Source organism: Schistocerca nitens, chromosome 3 (genome assembly GCF_023898315.1).
Source record: "Schistocerca nitens isolate TAMUIC-IGC-003100 chromosome 3, iqSchNite1.1, whole genome shotgun sequence".
NCBI classification, from domain to species: domain Eukaryota; kingdom Metazoa; phylum Arthropoda; class Insecta; order Orthoptera; family Acrididae; genus Schistocerca; species Schistocerca nitens.
In genome coordinates, this window is record NC_064616.1 from 654,131,013 (window position 1) to 654,143,266 (window position 12,254).

Genomic DNA, 12,254 nt, shown 5'->3' on the forward strand with positions numbered 1-12,254 from the left:
CTAAATAAATAACAGGGACCAGTTGTTCATTATTATGTGTTTAACAATTTCCTGTAATAATGTCACAGTGCTTCCCTCTTTCCATTCTTTTTATTCCACTGTCATAAATAGCAATCTGAATGTTACACTGCACAATAATTAATAACAGTAATCTGAACAATGAAGGAAAATATCTTTCAACAAACTACACATAACAGGACTGACATGTTCTACATCCTGGAGGACCTCCTCACTACGGATCAATTGGAATGAAAGTAAATCTAATCTAATCTAAAGATGACAGCAGGTGTATAAATTCCCACATTGCACCCATTAACTTTGTTAAAATAACAAATATCATCTGAAATATGCCAAAGTTTGAGATGTAACCATTTATGAAGGGCAGTGATTACTGAAGGTATTGTGATTTTTTCTGCATGTAAACTGTGAAATAAATGTAAATTAACGCTCTTTAAGGTCACTGTTTGCATTTTGTTTCAACAAATCATCCAGAACATTGCATGATCTAATGTGCAATCCTGAATATTTGTCATGGCCAGAATGGGGCTGCTACCTCTACTGCCCTCGTAAGTCTGTTTTTATGCAGATTTTATGCACTGGTACTAACCGACAGCTGGGGACATTGAGCGGGAGCCTGTGGAGCCAGTCGGCGATGGAGTGGGTCTCATACCCTGAGAATTGGGCGTGCCCGGTGCTGGACCGCTTGAGCTGTCATTGCTATTCTGCCCGGTCAGATCCTGAAAACAATAACAGAGATGTCAAGTATCCAGTGTTGAAATTCATTTCTAAAGTATGAGACTGACACTGCATCACTATGTATAAAAAAATCTCATTTTATAGGTTGTCCATCCTTTTAAAATTAATTTAAAAATAAAACATCAATTTTTCCCATGCAACATTAATAATGCAAATAGAAACATACTCTTTACACAGGTCTTTTGATGTGCATATGAATGGAAAAATGCCAGATTGTATTTAACAGCTACTAAGAATAGTATTTACAGCTACAAATATGAATGTGTGATGTGTCAAGTAATCCACCTTTTTGTACACAATACAATTTTGTCACATAAAATATTTCACTTTCCCGGGGGGCTATACAAGTAACAAATGAACAGTACATAGATACTGTATGTTAAAAATGTCTTCTTTTACTCATTTCTGGTAACAAATATTTTTAACATATGCGTAAAATTAGAGATCTTTAGCCAACATCAGCCAACCACCATCAAGGTTTTCTCCATGTCCCCCTCATTTCACTTCAACAAATTTGGTGGGTGGCAACTTTCTTTTCTATATCACTATTCCACTGTAAAATCATTAACCTCTCCTCCTACTCTGCGATATCGGCCAATCTCTGATCCCAATCTCTACTTTTAAAAGGTAGCAAATTATGTAGTTTTATGTTGATCTATCATATTTCATTCTTTCATGGCGTTCTGTTGATATAGCAAATCTGCAGTCTGGGCAAACTGTGCTGTTAATAACACGATTCATTTGTGTCCTTACTCATTAGGCTTCTCTTTTTAATGTTCCTGTGCTGTTCATGTTCGTATTCTATGTTGCGGTCATGATATAAATTGAGATAAATACTCTGAAACTTGCCTGGTATGTCAATACTACTGCAGCTTTAAAAGGAATGAAATTAGTATTTGGTAGCTCAGTTCTGATCTATACTTAAACTGAAACTTATACTGTGTTCTAAACATTTTCAAATTGAAGAATTATTGGATTTTTCCTTTTTCCAAATACTGCATGCAAACATACGATCTGTAAGGCTGGTAACAATGCTCCAAAACTAATAGTGCTATCTACTTGTTTATTGGACATACCCTACGATTTGCAAAATCAGCCTGTGACCACTGGAAGACAGTGACTATGATTATACAAAAAGCCGTATGTGCAAAATGTCAAGATCTGTAAAAGTGACTGGTTTTGTGTGTGTGTGTGTGTGTGTGTGTGTGTGTGTGTGTGTGTGTGTGTGTGTGTGTGTATTTCAGTTGATGGTTATATTTTGATAAACTTTGTAGCAGTTCAGAACTTGAATTGGGCTAGGACTTAAGTCCTGAGCTATGGTGCTCACTGGCATCACATTTGTACTGAGCCATTTGATCATGTCTGGTAACCTGCCTCTAGATTTGTGCATAGTGCAATTCTGAGGGAGGAACTAAATTTCATAAATTAAGATTTCAGAGGCTCTTAACTTGAAAGATATAGAAACAGCTCTTATTTGTGTTGTTGATATGCACCCAGTACCCGCAATATGAAAATAGTTTAAATGTGTGTCACTCTTCTTACTTGAAGAAAGTATATGCAGAATTTGTCAGATGTGACACTGAGAAATTGTTACAAGAAATAAATAATGTATATCATCAATTAGAGAGTACTACACCCACGCACAAAATGCACTCACACTAAGAAAATCACAAAACTGTGGCTCATAACCACTCTCATAGACAGAGAATTCTTTTCCACAGAAAATTCACTCACACTGGGAGATGGACAATGGATGCCATAAAGTAAAAATAAGTAAGAAACTGCTCAGCTGGAAGCATTAAATAAATATTTTTGCAAGTTGAGTTGTGTGGCATTTGTAAGCGAGCAAGTTGGAACTTGGCCTTGAACTGCACCCTGGGTGGTTGAAATGGCTCTGATCATTATGGGACTTAACATCTACGGTCATCAGTCCCCTAGAACTTAGAACTACTTAAACCTAAGGACAGCACACAACACCCAGTCATCACGAGGCAGAGAAAATTCCTGACCCCACCGGGAATTGAATCCGGGAGTGGGAAGTGAGAACGCTACCGCACGACCACGAGCTGCGGACAACACCCTGGATGGCTCAACAAAGTTGGCCACATGACACCACTTTTTTTTCCTTTTTTTTTCCAGTCATGGAAATGGCGTTAGTCTTATAAGGTCACTTTCAGAAGCAGTTTTTTAATTTTAATGCATTTGGTTCTTAAAGAAGATACATTTATCCTAATGATACCACCTATTTTCTTTGATATCTGATGTTGTAATGGTAGACATAAACCACTCACTGAAATACCATATGGTTTAATATGCACCATAACGAGAAGAAATATAGTTATCACATTCATTGCCACCATCAAACCACATGCAAATTGTCACCTCCCAACCTAACTTACATCTCAAGCTACACTACAGGTCAATATGATATCCCAGCTAAGATCTGAAATTCACGTTTATTAGCTTCACCATCACACAATGGAACTGTCACATTCTGAACTAACCTAGACCTAAGGCTGTGCAATACACACAACAACAACACTGGTATGTGATAGATCAAAACTGACATCCAGTACCACTAGTTACAACCAACCTTCAAGAAGTTCCATAATACTATGATATGCATTTGGTAACATCTTCAATGCATTAACCAAATTTTCCAGAGTGAATCATTACAATCTTTTGTAATAAATTCATTTTACAATTACTAGGTGTGCAATTTTATAATATCTCTGGGAAACAAAATTTTTCATTATTTGTGATGATGCCTTCTACAGTTGTCAGTAAGGCACTCTACCCTTTCCCATTTATACAGGAGGGCACTTTATTTTTTCTGTATATGTAGATAATTTAAAAAAAAAAAACTAACGACTTTGTGGTACACCATGACATCAAATTTCTTTGTGTTTGGCTTTGGTGCCATACTTCAACACGTCTCATTGAGAACCACTGCATTAATTTTATCAAATAGAGGGGGAAAAAAATTAAACTTATTTTTAATTTGCACGAGTTCACCATCCATTGGCTGTGAAAGCACAACATATGGTAATAAAAGTGAAAAAAATATTTTACTTGTTGTGTTCTCAGTAGTAAAACCAACTCTATTTATAAATCTTCATAAGAAACTACTTTTCATTTATTGCATTATTCTAGACTCCCTTCCTTAGCATGTACTCCAGACAGGGGTAAATATTTTGTAGTGGACCTGAGCCCTACATTTTTGTAGTTTGTTTACAATGTATGTTCATAATATGCATCACAATGCTTGTTGACTATCTGAGTCATGTTTTCCTAGTCCTAGACCTTGGTCTATGCTACAAGTCAGTCTGTCACCACAAACAGGATTTTAGGGGGGGCTCAAATACCACAAACTAACCCAGAGGGTACTGTTCACATGAGTGGAATGTTACACTCACAAAACAGCCTTAGAAGAAATACACAATTCAACTGAAACAAACTCATTGTTGTGTTCTGTTTTTCATCTTAAACAGAGGCTACTGAAAAAGTCACAAATTTTGTATTGGAGATTTGTGAATTGGAGACTAGAATAACAAAACCTTAGAGTGGTGTGCAAGTAAGTGCTCAGTTTTAATCATCATATTGCAAGCTTAGTAAACTACAGAATTCCAACTTGATTTTCATAACTGTTTCAGTTACAGTATCTTCTTCTTCTTCTTTTTTTCCTTCGCATTTTTCCCGTGGGCCTTTGGGGTCCACTACATGGATCGGTTGTCTCCATTTCGCTCTATCACGGGCTCCATCTGGGTGGATGTTCACGCATATAAGGTCTTTATGAACTGTATCAGCCGAAAGTTCTAAAATCTGCTGTGTTCTGCACTTTAAACTCTGACACATATATTGTATTCTGGTATCACTAAATGTGTTACAACATTGATGACCTTGTGAAGAATCGTCTAGTGTAATCACACAAAATTAAAATTTAAGTTCTGTACATTTAGTTTCCATGCTATATTTGGAAGAAGTAAAATCCAATAATTCTTCAATTTTAAATACTGAAAGCACTGCTCAAGCCCCCTCCCTCTCTTTGTAGTGGAATAACCATGTCTTGTGATGATATGACAAAAAGAGGGCTTTGAACGTGATGAGCAGAACAATTTCGGTAAACAAGCTATGTCTATTCCATTTATTTCTTGATATTTTAGGTAACTCTGATTACATAACAACACATTTGAGAAATATGCTAGAATATGTAAGGGGTGCTTTACATCAGTTTCAAAATCCAGATCAGTATGTTTGATGGTAGTGAAGCTTCTGGGCAGATTAAAGTTGTGTGCATGATTGGAACCCAAACCCAACTCACTACCAAAGTGCATTTCATGGACTCTTCTGCTATTACACACACACACAGACACAGACGGTAACAGATTGATCTGCAGCACAGTCTGAAGCTCTAGTTAATTGGGGGCGGGGCGGTCAAGGCCTCTCCCCCTCTTCAGCTCTCAGGGAAAAGGAAAAAAATATGGCGCAGTTAGGTGTTTTTCTTCCAAGAAAACGATTTAAAAGTCCGTATTATCCAGGTTATGAACGGGGCCGGACGTGGAACTTTTTATGACTTCTTGCAAGTCGCCAATCGTCTTCCAAAATATTAAAAATATACCATAGCGCCAAGTCTAGCCGGCCCTCCACCCCGCTCCTACAAACTACCGTATAGGAGCCCTTGGTGCATTATATATTTTACATCGACCGTAAAAAATGAAAGGGAGTGACACTGTAAACTTTACCAGCTCCTGTATTCAATTCTGATATGAAATCACAGTACTTTTTGTGAATCAGGTTCACATTGTGATAAATTACTAATATTACAGTGATATTACACAAACTAATATTTTTTGCAAATAAAGATGCAAATTTAGCGAAAGAAGCTGACGAGATGAGTGACAACGAACTGGGTTCTAATTCGGAAAATTGTTAATTTTTCAAACGTGCACGATCTGTTGAACAGTAAAAAATTAATTTTCTGTGCAATACGTGCCCTTTTTAGTATTCAAACTTTTCCGTCATTACAAGGGCAGAAAACTTTAGAGAAAAGTGTTGCAATGCAGCAAATAGTCAAACATTAAATAAGAGTGTTGGCTTTTCCTTACTCGTTCCCACAGTTGTGTTACCAGTTGATGGAACGCCGTTAGCAATTCCGACATTTTCCCTGCCTTTGCAATTCACCTGTCTACTGATGGCCTAAGTCGCCCGCAAGTACTAACGTCAGACGGCAGCAGTAATGTGGGGCCCTCCGTAGTCCCCTCGTGTTCCCTAGCTGCGTACAGATTGTAGTAGGACTGGTGTTCTTCCTGTTCTGGATTTGTGAAAGATGTGTCTGGGGAGGACACGGCAGCCCAGACAGCATAAACTTATACGTGTGTAAAATACGCTAATTAATCTATTGGCTGCTATTCAAATTTTCGAACTCTGAGCCAGGTGAGTAGCATACGTAACTGTCCACGCTTGTGTGTAGTACAAAAAACATACGAGGCAAAACTGTCAATAAATACAATGCAACATACAACAATGTACATGAGAACAACGGGTGCGAGAGCAGAGTAATAACTTACGTTTACAAAAACTGCCGATACAAATTTCGTGGTAGCACTGTCTCTACAGCTGTGTTTCGTCATTCGGATGTTTTTACAATTAGGAGATACGTGGAAGAGTTTCGAATGAAACAATCGTGTAGTGGGAATCTCTAAGCTGTCCAATCACGATGAACCCCAGCAGAGCGCAGCACTGCACGTTTCTGTAAACCAGGGCGTCAGGTTAGCATGAGGGCGTATGCTACATTGTATTTTGAACCACGCTAGTCACCAACACTGATCGCACATTTCCCTCGCACTTCAGGGAACTGAATTCATTTCATTTTCTCCCCCACAATAAATCAAGGGCTTTTAGTTGGCATACTCGCATGTAATATCACAGTTGCTGTATTGCTATTTTCTTGTATATTTTAACGTTCTGTCAATTACTATGTTATTTGGGATAATTAACAAAATTGACTCACCATGGCACCACTCCAAGACAACACTTGACATGAAGAGCAGAAGCGACGTGTTTATTAAAATCGCAGTCCCGCAAGAAATTTTTCGCTCGGCCATTACTTCAGTTTGTAGTAGTTGATCATATTTACACAGAATATGATCGACTGATGACGACAGATGTTAAGTCCCATAGGGGTCCGAGACATTTGAACAGAGCGTGATCGGTTTTGCACACGACAGCAAACGAACGTGTTTATCCCAACTGGTAACAAAACCCGTCACAAGCACTACTCTAACAACGGACGACGGCATCGTCACACTTTACTTTACTGTGACCGTCCGTCGTGTCGCGCAACCCTTTCTATAGCCACTGACTTGTTCCATCCAGCAGCAGCAGTTTTTTTCACTTGTTTATATTACACATTCCTAAGTCTGGAAGGGCCTTACTAGCGCTGCCTTTTAGATATTCATCCCCTTCTAGCAGAACTTACTATTCATCGCAAGTTTTTTTAGATTCCCCAGTATGTTTCAGCTTCTTTTCTAGTTACCTTTCCTAAAACTCGAGGCCTGAAGCAGCCGCACTTTCATATTTCTGTTATAGTGGTGACACGGAAGTTCTATTGCTTTACTTTAAAGTGATACTACAATCTTATCCAGATAACAATCTGAACCGTGAATCTACAACGGCGATTCAGTTATCTGCATCGACTTCGTCGTATACATTTAGCGTAAATACTATATCCATGGTTATTTCTTCCAACAGCAGTCAGGCAGAGAGACAATAGTCTATTAACTTCTTTACAGACAGCAAAGGACATGAAAGAACAGCTGAACGGAATGGATAGTGTCTTGAAAGGAGGATATAAGATGAACAGCAACAAAAGCAAAGCGAGGATAATGGAATGTAGTCGAATTAAATCAAGTGATGCCGAGGGAATCAGATTAGGAAATGAGACACTTCAAGTAGTAAATGAGTTTTGCTATTTGGGAAGCAAAATAACAGATGATTGTCAAAGAAGGGAGGATATAAAATGTAGACTGGCTATGGCAAGGAAAGCGTTTCTGAAAAGAGAAATTTGTTAATATCGAGTGTTGATTTAAGTGTCAGGAATTCCTTTCTGAACGTATTTGTATGGAGTGTAGCCATGCACGGAAGTGAGACATGGACTATAAACAGTTTAGACAAGAGAAGAATAGAAGCTTTCGAAATGTGGTGCTACAGAAGAATGCTGAAGATTAGATGGGTAGATCATGTAACTGATCAGGAGGTAGTGGCACAACTTGACTACAAGAAGGGATCGGTTGCTAGGACACGTTCTGAGGCATCACGGAATACCAATTTAGTACGGGAGGGAAGCGTGGAGGGTAAAAATCGTAGAGGGAGACGAAGAGATGAACACGCTAAGCAGATTCGTAAGGACGTAGGTTGCAAATGGTTGAAATGGCTCTGAGCACTATGGGACTTTTGTTTTAATCATCTGATGACGTTACAAGATGTATATGACGACGATAAATGACAGCATCATCTGCAAACCATCTAAGAGGGCTGCTCAAAAAAATGGCTCTGAGCACTATGGGACTTTACATCTGAGGTCATCAGTCCCCTAGAACTTAGAACTACTTAAACCTAACTAACCTAAGGACATCACACACATCCATGCCCGAGGCAGGATTTGAACATGCGACCGTACCGGTCGCGCGGTTCCAGACTGAAGCGCCTAGAACCGCTCGGCCACACCAGCCGGCGATGTAGGTTGCAGTAGTTACTCGGAGATGAAGAGGCTTGCACAGAATAGAGTAGCATAGAGAGCTGCATCAAACCAGTCCCTGGACTGAAGACGACGACGACGACGACGACAACAACAACAACAACAATAACAACACGTACAGTAATGTCCCAAATGCGAGATTGAGTTCCGGATTTAGCTGGGCTATACAATAAACCAGATGGATTACTTTGCAGATTGTTTTCTGATACACTTACCCACCAATCTGTGATGGACTATTGGAGAGTCAGTAACGCTGTTTGCCTCGACCTAACACTCATATAGCAGCTTCATTTCTATCGATATGCACTTCAGTCCGGAACCGCGCTGCTGCTACGATCGCAGGTTCGAATCTTCCCTCGGGCATGGATGTGTGTGATGTCCTTAGGTTAGTTAGGTTTAAATACTTCTAAGTCTAGGGGACTGATGACCTCAGATGTTAAGTCCCATAGTACTTAGAGCCATTTGATTGTTCTATCCATATGCACCGACACGTGCTAATACAGGGTGATTCAAAAAGAATACCACAACTTTAGGAATTTAAAACTCTGCAACGACAAAAGGCAGAGCTGAGCACTATCTGTCGGCGAATTAAGGGAGCTATAAAGTTTCATTTAGTTGTACATTTGTTCGCTTTCTGTGATTCTATCCTTGCTCAAATGGAAACAGATGAATCGTTTCAAAGATTGTGTTTAGTGATGAAGCAACTTTCCACATTAACGGGAAAGTCAACCGTCACAATGTCTGTATATGGGGCACTGAGAATCCGCGGGAAACAACTCAGTATGAACGTGACTCGCCTAAGGTGAACGTTTTCTGTGCCATTTCAGCCAATAAAGTTTTTGGTCCCTTTTTCTTCGAAGGTGCTACTGTAACTGGACTACAGTATCTGGAGATGTTAGAGAATTGGCTGTTCCCTCAGCTCGAACAAGAAGCACAGCAATTCATATTTCAGCAGGATGGAGCGCCACCACATTGGCACTTATCTGTCCGTAACTACCTGTACGTCAACTACCCGAGGCGATGGATCGGCCGCCAGGCATCCCGTGACAGAGCACTTCATCACTGGCCTCCAAGAAGCCCTGATCTTACCCCCTGCGATTTTTTCTTATGGGGGTATGTTAAGGATATGGTGTTTCGACCACCTCTCCCAGCCACCATTGATGATTTGAAACGAGAAATAACAGCAGCTATCCAAACTGTTACGCCTGATATGCTACAGAGAGTGTGGAACGAGTTGGAGTATGGGGTTGATATTGCTCGAGTGTCTGGAGGGGGCCATATTGAACATCTCTGAACTTGTTTTTGAGTGAAAAAAAACCTTTTTAAATACTCTTTGTAATGATGTATAACAGAAGATTATATTATGTTTCTTTCATTAAATACACAGTTTTAAAGTTGTGGTATTCTTTTTGAATCACCCTGTATATTGCTGTGCTCGACTAGTAGAATATCGTACCGAAACGAATACAATTAGCGTTTAACATTTTTCCTTTCACATCCAGGCACTTTTTTTTTAACATCTACAGTCACACGTCAAAGCCCCTAGATATCGGCGAAGTGGGTATGTGGCTCTGAGGTATCGCTAACTTCAATATTGTTACACAGTTACCATCTCTTTATTGAACAAGATAAATTCACCAGCGTCTTGTACGTTGTGCGTGTGTATATGAACTACAGTGTGTCTAATTCTGTGTGCTGTCAATGGTTTCATGTCTGACACTCCGGGTAACAATGTGAAAGAAGTCAATGGCTTCTCGTGTTGCAAATTCCCGGTTAAAATACTCATCGCCCTGTTTTCAGCATTGCTTTGGTATCACTGTGTGGAAGGATGGTCCCTATGTGAAACGACACACTCCACTGCAAAGCCGGTCTTTCCTAATGCATTGGTAGGTAGGTTGCCCTGAAACCTCGAAGCTGTCTTGCCCATAGTATAGCAACTCAACGCGTGACTTGGAAACGGACCAAAACATAATGTCCGCTGTACTACTATGTGAAATGGCCATTTTAATACCCAGTTGCAAGTTTGAAAATGCCAGTAGAAGAAAGCCACAGACTGTGTTCTTACGGAACACCTCTGCTCAAGGCGCGAAAATTTCAGGCAGTATCTAGATAGAACGGAGGAATTTACGAATTTCGGGTAACAATGCAAACTGCTTAACTAATCTGAACATATATTGTAACCGTTGACAGAACCTGTAATTATCTTATTATTTGAGTAATAAAGGTGATGATGCAGATGCATAGGAGTTCATCGATATCGAATCGATACATTAATCTTCTTTCGGTGTCATAACACTGGCTTAGTACTTCCCCCCCCCCCCCCCCAACACATTTCGACTATCAAAATCAACGGCTCTTGTAAATCTACATCATTCCAACTCCCACTTGTTGAGGTCAACAATCAGAAGACGGGTTTGAATCAGCTCTTCACGCTACGCTGTGTACCTCGTGAAGTCTTGCTTCCCTCTCTCTGTTCAGTTTTTCACTTCATTTGTCAGTTCCTGAGGATGTGAAATATGAAATTATTCCATTTGAGTCATATAAAGCTCATCTCCCACCCCCAATTCGATTCAGTAATTCATTAGTTACTCGATCAAGCCATCTAACCGTCATCATTCTCTTCTAACATAACTTTTTCAGAATCTTACATTCTATTTTTGTCTGTACTGTTTATCATCCACGTTTCATTTCCATGTATGGCTTACAGAGAAAAGATTTTGTAACATTTAAATTCATGTTCAATGTTAACAAATATTTCTTTTTCTTGCTATTTTTGATACTTTATATACCGTATTTCTGTTATCATTAGTAATTTTGCTGTCCAAATATCAAAACGCTTTTAAATGTCTCATATCCTAATACAATTCCTTCATCATCTGAATTAATTCAACTACACTACATAGCCTTTTTCACATTTACCGATGTTTATCTTTTAACACTCTTCAATAGCTATACATTATAACCTTCCAAGTGCTTCGACATCTCCAAAAGAATGTCATTATTATCGGCAAACCTCATTTTTTTATTTCTTCTCCAGTTCGAAATTTCTCTGTTTTCTTTACTGCATACACGATAAACTGATTGGATAACACCCCGAATAGGCTACAACCCTGTCCCAACCTCTCCTCAATCACTGCGTCCTTTATATGCCCTTCGGCTCTTAATTGCAGTCTAGTTTCAGTATAAGTTGTAGACAGTCTTTCTCTCCTGTATTTTGTCCCCGATAACTTCAGAATTTCACTGAGTGCATTCCAACCAACACTGTCGAAACATTTTTCTAAATCTATAAATGGTATAAATTATTCAACCCATCTTCTAAATTGCAGGTTCACCATGTTTCGTGGGTTCCTACGCTTCTGCAGAACCCAAACCGATCTTCCCTCAGGTCGGCTTTACCATGCTTTTGTAGATCATGTGTGTTAAGATTTTATAACTACGGCCTATTAAATTTATGGTTTGCTATTAACTCGCACCTGTCAGCATGTTTCTTTCCTGGGAATTATTACTGTCTTCTCGGTCTCTGGAGGGTCCCACACACCCTGCATAGCAGGTGAAACGTTTTGGCGTGATTGATTCTATCTAGGATCTTAATCATTCTCAAGGAATGTGATCTACTTCAGGTACCTTGTTTCGAAAACAAAGGACGGTTGGGATTTAACGTCCTGTCCACGGCGAGGTCATTAGCGGCAGAGTGGATAGGAAGGGGAATTGGCCATGGTCCTTAGAAGAAATCATCCCGACA

At 39.4% G+C, this 12,254-nt stretch overlaps 1 protein-coding gene across 1 annotated transcript in view; it reads right to left on the reverse strand.

The window, feature by feature from the left end:
* The window catches only part of LOC126249380 (trithorax group protein osa-like), a 364,811-nt gene that overhangs the window by 137,062 nt on the left and 215,495 nt on the right, over positions 1-12,254 (reverse strand). The window contains exon 5 of the mRNA XM_049951034.1: positions 608-737. Coding sequence (XP_049806991.1) covers positions 608-737 — 130 coding nt within the window. The remainder of the gene's footprint in view (positions 1-607; positions 738-12,254) is intronic.